At 37.6% G+C, this 15000-nt stretch overlaps 4 protein-coding genes and 1 long non-coding RNA gene across 6 annotated transcripts in view; 3 read left to right on the top strand and 2 right to left on the bottom strand.

The window, feature by feature from the left end:
- Nucleotides 1-724, top strand: part of LOC138041949 (TWiK family of potassium channels protein 18-like) — a 3410-nt gene extending 2686 nt beyond the window's left edge. Inside the window, exon 2 of the mRNA XM_068887648.1 lies at nucleotides 1-724. This exon is cut by the window's left edge and continues 690 nt beyond it. The gene's annotated coding sequence lies outside the window, so the exon portion shown is untranslated.
- Nucleotides 725-3247: 2523 nt separating this feature from the next.
- LOC138041987 (ectonucleotide pyrophosphatase/phosphodiesterase family member 5-like) lies at nucleotides 3248-4904 on the top strand. Its single transcript, XM_068887709.1, has one exon. The coding sequence runs from the start codon at nucleotides 3351-3353 to the stop codon at nucleotides 4806-4808; it is 1458 nt and encodes a 485-aa protein (XP_068743810.1). The 5' UTR covers nucleotides 3248-3350; the 3' UTR covers nucleotides 4809-4904.
- Nucleotides 4905-5090: 186 nt separating this feature from the next.
- On the bottom strand, nucleotides 5091-8017 carry LOC138041994 (UPF0538 protein C2orf76 homolog). 2 transcript variants are annotated; one of them, XM_068887720.1, is made up of 5 exons: nucleotides 7850-8017; nucleotides 7693-7743; nucleotides 7156-7193; nucleotides 5987-6068; nucleotides 5091-5864 (listed from the first exon to the last, which is right to left on the bottom strand). In XM_068887720.1, the coding sequence occupies exons 1-5, from the start codon at nucleotides 7989-7991 to the stop codon at nucleotides 5788-5790; spliced, it is 390 nt and encodes a 129-aa protein (XP_068743821.1). In that variant the 5' UTR covers nucleotides 7992-8017; the 3' UTR covers nucleotides 5091-5787. The 2 variants fall into 2 exon arrangements, with proteins under 2 accessions (XP_068743821.1, XP_068743828.1); XM_068887727.1 differs by having other exon boundaries at nucleotides 5983-6068; nucleotides 7850-8010.
- Nucleotides 8018-9929: 1912 nt separating this feature from the next.
- Nucleotides 9930-15000, bottom strand: part of LOC138041976 (cyclic AMP-responsive element-binding protein 1-like) — a 6083-nt gene continuing 1012 nt past the window's right edge. The window contains exons 3-6 of the mRNA XM_068887687.1: nucleotides 13580-13844; nucleotides 12980-13030; nucleotides 12261-12436; nucleotides 9930-11099 (exon numbers count right to left, since the gene is read on the bottom strand). Coding sequence (XP_068743788.1) covers nucleotides 10955-11099; nucleotides 12261-12436; nucleotides 12980-13030; nucleotides 13580-13844 — 637 coding nt within the window. The 3' untranslated portion in view covers nucleotides 9930-10954. The remainder of the gene's footprint in view (nucleotides 11100-12260; nucleotides 12437-12979; nucleotides 13031-13579; nucleotides 13845-15000) is intronic.
- The window catches only part of LOC138041984 (uncharacterized), a 2316-nt gene continuing 1169 nt past the window's right edge, over nucleotides 13854-15000 (top strand). The window contains exons 1-2 of the long non-coding RNA XR_011130908.1: nucleotides 13854-14857; nucleotides 14975-15000. The exon at nucleotides 14975-15000 is cut by the window's right edge and continues 1169 nt beyond it. This is a non-coding gene — a long non-coding RNA (uncharacterized lncRNA). The remainder of the gene's footprint in view (nucleotides 14858-14974) is intronic.

Here is a 15000-nt window from a genome sequence, read left to right as displayed (position 1 = left end):
TTAAAATGCAACACCACGAGCCTTCTTGATATATCGGTTAGCTTATTTGAGAGACGTTCAAGATTGAGAAATAATCGCATTAGTAAATACAAAAACACAAGTGGAAAAATAAGTAATCATCGTGAGCATAATTTAAACCCTTATGTGGATCCGTTTTTACGGTCTCCGCAAAATGCTGACACTGATGGACCAAAACGAGGGTATCAACACGTTGCAATGTAACTTGCGAACACTCGGCACGCGCCTATTAAAACAGGTTGGCAAAAACACAAAATTAAATGATCAAATAAACCGTCTAAGCTCTAGTTTATCCAACACCCAAGTTAAGTGCAAATTGTATCTATTGCTGGTGTTCCTAACTAATGCTCCTTGAATTGAGCTCTGTTATCATGCAAACGTTTTCTTATTGTTTCGGTGGAAAAACAAGGTTTCCGATCACGTGAGTGAAAGCACTTTATAATATACCAGGAGTCAGGATGGCTTAGTGGTTATCAACCGCACCTCCCACCTCTGTGACACAGGTTCAACTCCGGCATCGAGGTCGTATGTGGGTTGAGTCTCAGTCGATCTCAATCTGACTCCGAGGGCTTTTCTCCGGGTATTCCGGTTTTCCTCCCCCATCAAAATCGACTCTAGATCAGTAACATCCCCTCGTATAAGGTTAACCTATGGTATCTCTCCCTTTCATTGTATTGGATGAATAAAGTTGGTATTATTATTATTATTATTATTTACTATTTACTATGGTGGACGTTAGCTTTTAGCTTTTAGAATCTGTACGGTGGCCAATTTACATTATCAACTCCGTTGATAAAACCAAATTTTTGTATGGTGGACTACGCCCGACTATGCGTACAAACCTCTAACCGAATTCGAGCTCCGTACTGTAAGTTAAGGACCGAGTAAATTTCTCACTTGGGCCATAAATCAACGGAAATTAACGAGGATCCATAACTTACAGTATCGGACCAAGCAAACGAGTAAGACATTATATCTCTGAGGTAATCAGGCGCTCGGGAAAGGAAACTAGTTGAAGTCAAGCGGAACGTTAACCTACCACAAATGATTGACATGCGTCAAAATCCGAAAAACCAATATTCTTATCAATCTCGACCCCAGAGCTCTAATCTTTTGCGCATGACTGAGGGAGAGAAGAACTCTGGGGAACCCTGAAACAAAGTGTCTTCTCATTGGTTTTCGTGAAGAACAATGAAAAGCGTCTCTGACTTGCGCATTCATGTTTAATAGCACGAGGAGTGAGCTTGCGCCGTAAGGTTCAAATAATCAATTTTCGGCTATAAAAACCCTACGGCGCATGTTCTCCAACATAGAGTTTCCCATAGCCTCGGGTCAGGCACAGAAGTAAGATCCGAGGCTCTGGTGACGAGAATGTATTCTTATTGGCTTTTAGAAATAATTGCTAGCAAGATTCAAACAGTTTCACAAGTTAATTTCACATTTTAAATTTTTCTTTGAAATTTAGCGTGCCGGACAGCGGGCCTGACTGGAGAATGCGGTCCGCTAATCAGCCAATCATAGCGTGCGTAGTATCTAAGAAAAATAATAGATATACCGAAGTTGATTTGGCGAATGAACTTCATGTTTCGCTTTCGGATCGCTGAGAGACGTCGGTAGCCGATTCTTTTATCTTCGGCAGTCCTGAACAATCGTAAGTGAAAGCCTGAGTTGCAATTACTGTCCTACTGTGTTGGACCATCAATCGTTTTTGTTTCTAGACTATCTTTTCAAAATCTCCATAGTAAATAAATGTAAGCTTTATCACACAAAGTGTTCACTAAAGGTGCCTATTTTGTTAAGGGTGCGTTTTTTTGGGAGAATCCAAAAAACAGACTTGTGATCTCAGATCATATGGATTCTTCACCTCCAATAAACGTTACATTCGAGAAAAAAATACGCACCTCCTCTTGTCCTCGAGGAGAGAAAATGGCGTCAACAAAACAGTTAGGCTTAACGGTTGTTATGTCTCATTTTTGCACAGAAAACCTCTCGTCAAGAATATTTTTTTCCAATTCTTTACCCCCCCCCCCCCCAAAAAAAAAAAAAAAAAAAAAAACCCTGACTGGGTTTAGATTTGATCTGAAGAATCGGTCACCCGGAGAATGAATTTATGGATTCATTATCCGTTTTTGGATTTCACCAAAAAAACCGCAAAATCCATTTTTGGATTCAGAAACTGTCCGGATTTGGATTTTCCCCAAAAAACGTACCCTGAGTAACTGCTCTGGTTTAAAGTTTCCAACCTATGGCAGGATTAAAGTGAGAATCCCAATCAACCTCAAAGGAAACAGCACAAACTGTTTACTTAGCTGGGCAAACAGAATTTAACAGACGTTGAAAAAATCACTTGAACTCTGTCAAACGGGACGTGCATATATTTTGTAAAAACACATAGCGCGCCAGTTTTTGAGCATTAGTCAGTGAGTCGTTCCTTGAACTATGGAAATAAACAGTGCCTATTGGAACAGAATAGAAAGACTCTACCCTTTATCTTTGCTTTTCTGTCAGCTGGCCTTAGCGCTCTCCGTCAAGGAGGACACTTCATCAACATTTCGGATTTATTAACAGCATCATGAACGCACACAGAAGATGTGAATCAAATGTGAACTATTTGAAAAAAATTACTTTGGCAAGTTTTGTTGCTTAAAAAACATTTTTTTCAGACATTAGTCCGCTATACACGATCACACATTAGCAAACGCGTCTTCATGGTACAATTGAATGAGTGTAAACGCCATATATGAGGAGAAAACAATGGTGGGAAATGCGCGCGACATCGTGACAAACAAGGCAAAATCTAAATTAGCCAGAATACCAAAAACAGAAAAGAATAGAGCAGATGGCTTCACATCAGTGATTTTTAAGCTTTGTTGTCTTGACTTTTCGTTTCAGACCAGCAAAAGCACACCGGAGAAAACAACGACGATAACAAGACGGTTGATCAAAATAGTATGCAAAGCTAAATAATGGATTGAAATAGTTTTAGAGATTTTCACATTAAATCATTAGCATCTGGCACTAACTGAGATACAAACATTAACAACCAAAAGGTGTCAACAACCAGCAACTAACTGAGAAAACTTTTACAAACAAACTTCCATCACGCCAAAGTTCTTGAATAGCAGTTGCGATTTTTTCCTGTTGGAGGGAGTATATCTTCGTAACAATTACAGAAGATCACATTTTTTATTCTCGTAAGAAGTACTAGTGACAGCTAATGTATGAAAGATGATACAACCGTTTACCATCTATGGAGATTAGACATCTTCATATCTAGCATAATTTCAAAGGAGATCTTGAGACGTTAATAGCAGTTTGGCTGTCTCATTTTGATGTACTTTACCCTGCACAAGATGCACAGCACTACCGCGTATACCTTATGTTCGTTCTTATTCTCGCTTATTCCCGCTTCCAGAGGAATTAAGGAGCCACAGACCGTGATTCTTGTATCTATGGATGGAATGCCATGGAACTTGATCGGCGGTACTTTTGCAGAAACTCCAAACCTCGACAACGTCGCGAAAAACGGAGTAAAGGCAAAGTATTTGAGGACTGTTGTTCCAAGCAAAACGTGGCCTACTCATCAATCCTTTTTGACTGGCCTGTACCCTGAAAGCCACGGAATTGTTTCCAATCGCTTTTGGGATCCGGTTTATGAAGAGACGTTCATCCTCGAGTACGACTGCACAACGTTCGATCCTAAATTCTACAACGATTCGGAACCAATATGGCTTACCTTGCAACGCTCAAAAACAAACAAAGGTCGCAGTGGGGTGTACTTTTGGCCCGGCTTCGGTGGCTACAGCGAAAAGCCTAGCTTTTACCGCAAACCAGTTTGCAAACTGAATTGCAGCGCTGTAGACCCGAAAAAGCTGTCAAACTTGCGAAACACGACACGAAGTTCATACCCACCTTATGATCACTGCTACCCCGACTTTTTCAACGATAACGAATCGTATCCCCGCCGCGTAGACAGGGTCATCAGCTGGCTCAAGTCTAAAGATCCTCCACGTTTTGTAGCTCTGTATATTGATGCTCCTGATTGGAAGGGACACTCCGATGGCGCTCTTTCAAAAGCTTACAAGGATTCTATTGAAAAAGTCGATAAAGATGCTGTGGGATATCTTTTGGATCAACTTGAAAGGGAGAAATTCATTGATAAAGTGAACTTGATTTTTGTGAGCGATCACAGCATGGTGAACATCTCCTCCGATCGAGTTGTTCTCTTAGACAAGTACATTGACCCCTCTACATACCGACTCATCGAAAGTGGGCCTATAGGACAGATATGGCCAAATGAGGGAAAGTTAGACGAGATATACACGAACTTGACCATGCCGAAATCACATAAGCACCTACAAGTTTACAAGAAAGCGGAGATACCACAAGAGTATCACTGGAAACACAACAGAAGAATTCCGCCCATCTTTGTCGAACCAGATGTTGGGTGGACTGTGACCACGTCAAATGCCACAGTTCCTCCAGGAGAATGGGTTCGAGGAACTCATGGTTGGCCTCCTCAGAAGGCAAAAACGTATTCCATCTTATTCGCCCAAGGCCCCGCCTTCAAAGTCGGCTACGAGATAGAACCGTTTTCCATTCTTGATCTTTATCCAATGATGTGCGATCTTCTAGGAATAGAGCCACGTCCACACAACGGCACCATGAAAATCGTTCAGAAAACGTATAAAGACGACCGAAGCGCGAGAGCTGGTCAGCAGAGCCTCATTGCATGGTCACCACGCCTTCTCGTTGTAGCGATTTCTGTATTTGTTTCGATGGCTCTGTAAAAAAAACTATACTGAAAAGCGCGAGGTTACCTTTCCGCAAAATTAACCACTTCTAAGATGTGATTTAGAAAGTAAAGAATAAAGATATGGATCATTTCTTAATCTTACGTGATCAACTCGTACAAAGCCTGCGCAGCTGATAGATGATTTTTTTTTAGGACGAATGGTGACAAGTCACTTTTGCCGCTCGCCAAGCTCGCATACGCAAAGTAACCCCGCCAGCAAAAAAGTGAAATTTTACGTTCCCCACCATACAAACTGCGTCAATATTTCAATTTCAAATTCGGAACCAAAAATGTATTAAATATTTATTTCGTTCACCTCTTACAGTAAAATCAAATTTACAGAGTGTTGGCAGTATAAACAATAATTTAAAAAAAAACACCAAAGAAGCAAAAACATCACAATGATAGTCTACAAATGATGCAAAATTTGTAAGTTAAGATTAGTTTTAAGAGCCAGATCCTGCTGTTCTATTTACCTGAAATACCATGATATTATTCTGCTCCAGAATTTAAATCCAATGGTCATTCAGAAGGTTTCCTTTAAAAATGTCATTGTTCTTCCAATACAGAAACAGTAAACTTTAATCTTTTCGTGTACCACTCATGGGCCTACACACTTTGTTAAGATGTTGTGTGGGCTTAACATTAGCAGCATCAGTAAATGTTGGAGGGTTGGGGGTTGTTTCAATGACCCGTGATCTGTAAAGAAACCTGCCAATGATCATTTAATGAATAAGGCGAAATGAGGTTTTGGTCTGATCTTATATACCTGTAATGACATAAATTTTATATCTTTATAACCTAGAGGTAACAAGTATTGCATTGGAACAACAACAATAATAATAATATTATTATTATTTCAAGGAACAACACTAAATTCTATCAATGTGGTGGGTATACAACATCCTTTTCAACCACTAAAATAACTACTCCGAGTTGACAATTCTTGACAATTATTTTTCTTTGAGCAATTGCTACCACTTTAGGACTGGATTTGCTTGGTATTTCTTGTAATCCTCAAGCTTGAAAAAGGATATCTCAGTTTCGTTGTCTGTTAAAAAAAAAAACACTGGTCACGAGCTAAAGGTTGGAACATAAGGGAATGTCTCTTCTGGAATACTCATAAAATTCAATATTTGCACTTCAAATAAAAAGATACAGGTACTCACTCACCAATGCCATTGTCACTCAATGTACAATTTGGTTTTAACATTAGTTTTTCATCATCTTCTGTATTGATTACTGGGTCACTTGTCTGAAAATGTTGGTTAAGGGTTTTTTACTGTTTATAAACTAAATGCTGTACTGAACAAATTTGGAAATTATAGCAAAAAAAGTAAGAAATGTTACACAGGAAGCTAACAATATCTTTGTCTTAGACAAAGCACAAATGTTGTTAAGAGTCAAAATTATTGTTTACAATATTAGGCAATGGTTTATTGTTTTCAAGAAGGTCTAAAAGAATATTTCCAATTCTGGGACTAACTGTTTTTCACCCAACCATCCTAAATCTGCCCCACTGAAGGAAAGATCATTCAAGGATCCAACAATAAAAGATTGTAAATAATATGGTTCTGGACTATCTGAGTTCATACTTTGTCTTCTGTTCTGATACTTTATAAAGTATAACCTAAGAGATAGTGACTGTACGCTTGTAAAAGAAGTCTGTCCTATAGTGGAGCTGTACTGTGGAATAGCCTTCCCTTGGATATTCGACAGTTGCTCTCTCTTAATGAATTTAAAGAAGAACTATGATTTTAATAGTAGTCTTATGTAACCACACGTTCGCCTCTTCAAAAGGTCATTCAACAACTATGGTTAACAACGTCCAGCTCCTGGGAAGTGGGGGGGGGGGGGGGGTGTACTTCCTATTAATCAGCTAATGGGGATCTGCAGTTGGATGGGATTGTGCTTTCATGACTGGATTGACTATTATGGGGTTGCATTTTTCAACGGCGTTACTAGAATAGGGTCGCAAATTGTTGGGATTTTGGGGGTAAGTAAATTCTGGCTAGTGGGATTTAAAAATGGAAAGATTTGTGGTAAAAAAAAGTTGTTAAATGAAGAACTGCAGCGCTGTTGATTTAATATGTACCAGTTGAATTACATTTTGTTTTGAAATTACAATTACAACTACAAGGCGTTATGTAAGGTTTATGCATAAACTAAGTTGGGGTCGCTAAAATTACATAATTTTACTTAAAAGTGACTAAGATGGGGTCTATAATTGGCTGTAAAATAGACCATAAGGGAGAAGGGATTCTGAGAGGCCAGCTGCACATACCCAGCAAAAATTGACCCAAGTTCCCCCCCCCCCACATCTCCCAGGATTCAACTAGTACCTTGGCTCCATGTGCTTTGTGTTGAATTTTCATTGTATCTAAAATGATAAAATCAAAATCAACTGATCTATAGTATTCAGGTTTCTTTCAATAGCCCATTCTGTTAAAAATTCATTTCCCCCATGGACAAGGTCATAATATAACATATAACATAATGTTGATCTTGCCGGACCAAGTGAGAAATCCCAAGCAGGCAGTACAGCTCCATCTTGCCCGCTCACTGAGCTAGTCATATAATAAGATTGATTTTTTATATGTACATTTTAATTACATCGATTAATATGCAAACAAGCGTTACTGGTTAATAAAACAGAAAGAGAAAAGTACCCTTCGAAAAAATTACTATGTAATTCACTGGTTTACTTAAGGAATGTTTACATGGATGGATGCTGACAGATGGACTGTCCAAGTACCATACGTTTTCCATATTTAATGTAACGTTGTCAATGGTTTCGTGTTTCTAAATATAAACCTGGGATCTTAAATTGCTGATTGTTTTTCCTTTGGTCGGTTAAAAATTGAAAATAATTGACAAACCATACGCGAAGTTTCTGAATGGAGGAGGGACACCTGGTCTCTTTTTCACATCTGCGGTAGGATAAGATGTAAGTTAATTTTTTTCTGTAGCAATTTTCAATGAACTAAGGCTTGAAAGCTGACATCGATGTTAAGTTTGTCGAGAACATATAAATACCTGCAAGAACTGTCTCGATAAACTGCTCGACTGTTTGATGCAGTGGAACACTCTTAAATACGACATATTTAATACTTCTGTACTCAAAAGATCGAATCAGGCGAACTGTTACCGTTGCTGTGTCACGACTTACGTCAACCATGTTGAATGGCTTAGAGACCGCCCATCGAAACTTTCACCCACAGGCAACCCAGAATTACAACCCCCTCCCATTTTGATGGATTTGTACCATTGTCGTGAACGGGAATCACACGCTTGATGTAATTTTGAAGTTATTTATTTCCCCACGATTCTGGCTTGACACGTTGTCTCTGAAAACTCTCCTCTCATACAGTACACAAAAAGGGTCTAAAGTTCACTCGACCGTTCGGGATTCAAAATCACTTAATGTAACGCTAACGTCCGCGACATCATATGGGAAACAAAAATTACTGAAAAACTGGGCTGATATTGACTGAAAGAAAAGAAAATAAATCAAGTAAACTTACTTTTGCTTTATCTCGTGTTCTTGTGTCCTTGTGAGGCGATTTGGGCTAGTTTGTGATCATCTGAGATGATCACAGACCAGGCCAAATTGCATCAAAGCCCAAATCGCCTCAAATGCACACAAGGACTCAATTTAAGCAAAAGTAGGTTTACCTTTTTATTTTCTTTGCTTTAAGTTACAGTGTGTTCACTGAAACCTGGGCCACCCAGATAATGAAAACCAATCAGAGGGCAGAGTTTTCAGATACAGCGAATCAAATGTCCGGTACAAAACAATGAAATCGTAACTTGTTCGTTGACCGGTAATGCTTTAGTGACCGTGGGGTCGGTTACTGTAAATTCTCTAGGTGGCCCCGATTTCATTGAACGTGCTGTAAGATTAGCCGACTTTTCAGTGTTTTGTTTCCCATACAAATCCTTATAAAATCTGAGTGTGGGCTGCCTGTGTTCCATTTGCCTTTTAACATGTTGTCAAGATGACGAAAGCAGAGCTCTCAAGTCCCAAGGATTGAGTGTGAGTCTCACGCATTTTCAATGCAATCTCACGCTCTCACGCCGACACGCGCATTTCTCGCGCATTGGAACTTTTCTCGTAGGTAGCTCTAATTTTTAAGCTTTCGGAAGAGCTCATGAATGCCGAATTCTTTCCTTCACTTGCAATGAACTTCGGCCAATGTTCAATCTGTTCGTGTGCTACCAATTTTCTTGTTTCTTGAGGACTTTCACCCGTTAGCTCGGACTGACCATAATAACATGGGCTTTCTTGACTCTCTCAGCAAGCAGCATGAAAGAGCTAAAAGGGCGGACTCGGCGGTGCATTTCCAGCGATTTGAGAAATGCAAATTTCAAAAAATTTTCCGGGAGACCATATCCCCGGACCCACTAGATTTGTTTGGCACCTGCGGCTCAAGAAACACAGTTACGCCTTTGGCGCAATCTCCAGCAAGCATCTCACTCTTTGGAAACTTAAGACTTGAGAGCTCTGCGAAAGGCAAAATGATTGTGAAGCTTGATGCCTTAAAATCTCAACGTTTTCGAAAAAAAGATGAAATTGCAGAGGGTAAAAGGGTCCGAAAACTTTCAGCAATTCCACAAACAAGCCACTGAGTAGCAACAAAGGACTGCAGGACGGGACTGACCTCGGTTTCTTACTCAATGATCAAATTGCATTTTCTCGAAATTCTGATTGTTGAAAAAACTATGCAGCCAATTTATTCCCGTTTTTTTTTTTTTTTTTTTAATTTTTACTTCATTCCCTTTTTCGAATATTGACAGTTGATATCTTGACAGGTGTAAAGATGAAAAAGCAAAATAAATTCTGAAGATTCATGTTTGAAAAAATCTCTGAGATCTTGAAAGAAACATTAAGGGGAACCGCTCTACAGTTCGCTCTGGCAACAAAAGAAACTTGTCAAGTTTCACAGCCATCTCCGTATTTCAACAATAATCACATTGGCAGTATATTTCTCCTCTTTTATTAAAACGATGAAACTCTCCTTCATGGGGTGTGGTTGGGAAGAGGGGTCCCCCTGATGCCTGCGTGGCAAGCTAAGGCAGAAACTGTGAAGAAAATATTTCAAATTGTCTGTATAACTAAAATTTAAAATTGGTTTTTACTTCACCATACAAATATTCTTTTTTTTTACAAGGGTTCTTAAAGTAGACACACTTCCTTCATAAGATTGAGAGAGAGGATTTAACATTTGACTTCACTTCTTGCTAGAATTAAATTGCTTCTCTACCACTGTGTGATAAATGGCATGACTTCTTTTACATCTCTGTTCCAGGTAAGATGTGAAGAAAACAATCAGCTGTGTCCCGGAAAACTTTGTTTTGTAGAAAAATCATGAATGCTTGGGGTTATTACAAATGAATAAAACATGCCGGCCACACTGAGTATATTTACAATGTTCTGAATCTTATATTTAAACTTAAGTTAGTTGGGGCAATTTTCCAATGGCTGTTGAAAACTAAAATGTAATCACACGCAACAAAGTGACTATCATTCACGCATTACCAGGCTAAATCCTCTAAATTTATATCAAACAAACTATCAACAATAAACAATAACTACAAAATGAAAATGACTGAGCTCTTCACAATCAAGGTCGAGTCATCTTCCACTAAACAAAGCTCAAACCAAAGAAAATGTAAAATTATTTCCTGTTCCGATTCTTTTTCAGTCAGTGGAAAAGTGTCAGAGTGCAAATTAACTTTGTACCCACACACTAAAACCTGAAACCCAACTGAAAGGGCCAAGAACAGTCAAGTGACGCAAGAGCATTCTATTTAACATCTGACAAAACCTGTGTATGTTTACATTGTGCAAAATTGAACTACAAATACAATCATTCCATATTGTTTGTGCCATAAGTAGATCCCGTCTTGAAATGAGTATCAAAATCTTACTACCAATTAAAAATTCATTCTGCACAAAACAACCACACACAAAATATTATCCCATCCGAAAGCTTTTTGCAGTACTGTCAGTCAACAACGATGAATCTCCTACTGTAGCACATACTTTTAAAAAAACATTTTCTTCAGTTTCTTTTGATCTGTAGAAAACTCATGTTGACAGGCATTGGAAAATTACTTTACATTTAGTGTTAAGAGATTTTATTCAGATTTGTGACAGTAGAGGTCTTTCAGAGTCTTGAGCTCTTCAATCAGAGTTTTATTCTGGTTCTCCAGAACTGCTACTCTGTTTTCCAAACACTTGACATACTCCTTCTTTTTCCGTCTGCATTCCTTGGCAGCCTCTCTGGAGGAAGGAGTTACAAAACAGAAATTAATAAATTTTCAACCTCGGTTAACGCATTTCTTGTGTTCTGATTGGTTTATTCAATGTCGGTTATCAGCTCATATTCCTTAGCTTGACCTTATATGGCAAATGATTGCACTAAGTGTTGCTAAACTAAATTTTTTTAGCTGGAAAGCGAAATTTCTCTGTGAATAAAGCACACAAAAAAAAGTTTTGCGGAAAGTTTGGATCAATTTTGACGTTTAGAAGTAAGCGAAAAGGTTAGAAATGTTTTTTTGATTAGCCTGCGTCTGACTGACCACCAGGTATTACACAACATGGCATCTTCATCAAGTTTTCTTGATTTTGCTCGAATTTCTCACTTTTATCACTTGTATTTCATACTTCCAAACTTTTGGAGTTTCAGGAATTTAATAAAACAATTATTCTATTCATGCTTGTTGGATATGAGACTGGTTACAGCTATTTACTATCTCATATCCAACTTGTGGTCATGGAATAATTGTTAATTATCATTTCAGTAATGTACCTAACCAACAAATACTGGCCTTCGTGTTTGCCTATGTATACAAGATGCAGTATGAAAACAAGTTTTGAAGTGAACCTTGCATGCAAAAAATATATATCTTGTATATCATTCTTAAATACTAGAGAATCATATGCCATGGTAAACGAGAAACGACGAATTAAATTTTGGCACCCCAAACTGGTTTCAAAGGGGAACTTGTCTTCATACTCAAAAATAATAATGATTGTTGTCAAATTTAAAACAAGTAGGGAGGCACTGTAGAGTAGTAGTTAGTATGGCAGAATTGTTGAGTAATAAATAACATGGCTCCGTCCCTGACACGAAAAAGCACCATGGTGTGGCTACACAAAGGTGCATAATGGATAGAGGAAACATACTGCTAAGGGGGTGGGGATTATATGGTGGACTTTCAAGACATTCACGGTCGAGTAACAACACTCTTGGTTCCTTTATGTCCTTGAAAAAACATATTGCTGAAAAAAAAAGGTTGATGGAAAGACAGTTTGAAGAAATGTCAAAAATATGGTAAAGAAATTAAACAACAAGGTAGAAGAAAGTTACACCAATTTGCAAAAAGATTTGTCCTTCGAACTCCTAAAAAGGACTCAAATATCTCACACAAAGAAAGTCACCTGTTTTTCATAAGTCTCATTTCTCGTTTACGAGATGCATCCTCTGCGATTTGTTGACCGTTTCCACCAATGGCAGGTGAATTAAGGACAACACCTGGTGGAAGCTGCCCACGAATGAACTGCTGCTGTGTAGCGGGAATGGTATACATGGTTCCTGTATTGCTCACTTGGACTTGCTATTAAAAAATACAAATTCTCAAAATAATGTAAACAGTTTGTACACATCTTCCTTCCACAAAAAATCATGGACTTTTCAAGGATCCTATTATTTTAGACTTAATGATAATATGTTCAACCAAACTTAAGGTTTGTTGTGTTTTGAGCAAATACATTCTACTTTAGTTCAAACTGCATTTCAAGTTAAATGATTTCAACCTTGTTTAATTCACAAGTTAATTTGTCTCCTCACAACAATAATCACTGAAAATTGTAAATGATTAGGGCTAGGAAACAACAGAAAATGAGAATGAAACCAAACAAGTATCACTTTGACCTGATTTTCTGACTTCCACCCAGCAATGCTTTTAGAAAGTTAAAATAAGAATACTATTATTATCAAAGGGGTGTTATTTCACAAAAATCCAGAAATTCAAGAAAGCCAAACCAAAATCTCATGGAAAACTCTAAGTGATTGATAAAAGTTTCACAATTAATGAAAAAAACCATAGCAAATCACATAAGAAACTACCATAAGTGCCAGAAAATATAAAGTAGTGTACCTGTACTTGCACTTCTCCGGGGTTTGTAGCATAAATATATTGTTGCCCGTCCTATAACATAACAAACAAAAATGACCCAATTTTAGGGAACCAGTTCAGTTGCTTGAGAATGGGAGTGACATGATCGTATCTCTGGGACCCGCTAACGATTCTACAGGCAAAATTCTGAACCGCTTGGAGTTTAGCAATGTTAGATTCTGAAGTATTAATCCAGACTGAAGAACAATTAAATAGGTTATTAAAAACTAATGCATTGATAATAAGTGCAGTTATCAAAGCAGTGTTTAACTCAGTTTATCTGGCATAATTGTGACATACAAGAAGCCACAGTTGCCGTGACATGATCATTGAAAGTTACGCTTGTGTCCATTATAACACCGATCTAATTTTGGCCATTTAAGTGCCAAAAAAAAGAGAAACTACAGACTTGACCTGGAGCTTTGAATTTAGCACATACACTCTACACACAAAATGATACTAAAGTAAAAACTAAACATAATCTCTTGACCTAGTGTTTTGCATCAGAATAATTTAAGCTGAACAGCTCCTTTCCCAAAAGCCAAATCAGCTGATGGAGAGATATGTTCATGTAAGTTTCACCTGTTGCTGCTGTTGATATTGAACTACAGTGCCAGATGAATTTTGCGCCATTGGCACAGCCTGAAGTGCCTCTCCTGATGTGACAATCTGAATAGTTCCTGGTATAGTAACTGTTTGTGGTGCTTGTTGGTAAGTGAGTGCACTTGTTGTAATCACAGTTATTGGTGATGTTCCCTCTGTCCCGTCACTTTGGCCTTGGATGTCTTCAGAAATGGTTTCTACTTTTGTAGGGCTTTCAGAACCAGATAAATCATTAAATATTTTCCTAAAGTAAAAGTCAAAAAGGACAAAATGCATTGATTGAAAAAGAGGTTCATCACTGTGAAACAAAACTGTTGATATGATCGTTGTCAACTCTTATTTGAAAAATTAATGATCAATATCCTATCCCACATTGATAATGCTAATAATATGACAAATGAAGAAATGACAATAGCCAAAGTATAAGTTTTTGAGAAATATTTCAGTGCAATCCACTTGTTAAAAAAAAAACAATAATATCAATGATCGAAAGGGTGTTTAGATAGCTACATTTTCTTGATACAATCATTTGGTAATATTTGTTTTAGAATCAATTTTAAAAAAAAATCTACAATAAAAAAAATCATTTTTACAATCAATAATCACCTTTGTTTTAAAGTTTTAAGCTCCTGGGTTTTCTTAAATTTTCACGTGCACATTTTGAAAAATAGTGCAAAACTGTTCAGAAAATAGTGGTGGCTCATTTTTTTGGTACTATAATTCCAAGAAAATGAAGACTTTAAACAAGGAGCTATCGAAAACTAACTTTGTTGTACATGTACATAAAAAATATAATTTTGTAAGCTGAAAAATAATAATATATTATTGATAAATAGATAAGCTAGTTTTTTTGCATGTATGGAGTCTTGGGAATCTCTTAATTCATGTTCATGTAAACTCTATATCAGTATCTTATCATATATTGAATGATCTAAAAAGCAAGCGTTAGTAAAAAAAAAACTGTCAGATTGGCCCTGTGTCAAAAAATAGTGATTCCGACTTCACAGTTTTTTTCTTTATGATGTTAAAATGGGTGGTAGCAGAGTTGATCTTTGCACTTCAAAAGGTTAAACAAAATTTCTCCAATACCGTTTCAAGCATTAACTTAATATATTGATAACTTCAAGGGACTTCACAAAGACTTCACGCCGATCACACTAACTTCACGAGAAACTGTGATGTTTGTGAAGGTTTTACAAAGAAAAATCTGTAAGTTTGAATGCAAGGACGGTCATGAGTTGCCTGTGGGTATGTCAGGTAAGAAGTGGCTTTGCATTTAGAGTTTTGTGGACGAGTTAGATTTATCTTTGTCGCGCTTTACTGACCTCGAATTTGTCAGATCCCAAAAGTCTTCCCTGCTTTTTAACTCTCCAGATAATACCAAATCAGCCAAAATTTGG

This window comes from Montipora capricornis, chromosome 1, assembly GCF_036669925.1.
Source record: "Montipora capricornis isolate CH-2021 chromosome 1, ASM3666992v2, whole genome shotgun sequence".
NCBI lineage: Eukaryota > Metazoa > Cnidaria > Anthozoa > Scleractinia > Acroporidae > Montipora > Montipora capricornis.
This window is presented reverse-complemented; position numbering and strand designations above follow the sequence as displayed.

Coding starts and splice junctions, on each gene's coding strand:
- LOC138041987 (XM_068887709.1), top strand. CDS start 3,351: ATGTACTTTACCCTGCACAAGATGCACAGCACTACCGCGTATACCTTA.
- LOC138041994 (XM_068887720.1), bottom strand. CDS start 7,991: ATGGTTGACGTAAGTCGTGACACAGCAACGGTAACAGTTCGCCTGATT. Junction 7,744..7,849: donor TATCGAGACAGTTCTTGCAG/GTATTTATATGT, acceptor ATCCTACCGCAG/ATGTGAAAAAGAGACCAGGT. Junction 7,194..7,692: donor ATTCAGAAACTTCGCGTATG/GTTTGTCAATTA, acceptor TTATCATTTTAG/ATACAATGAAAATTCAACAC.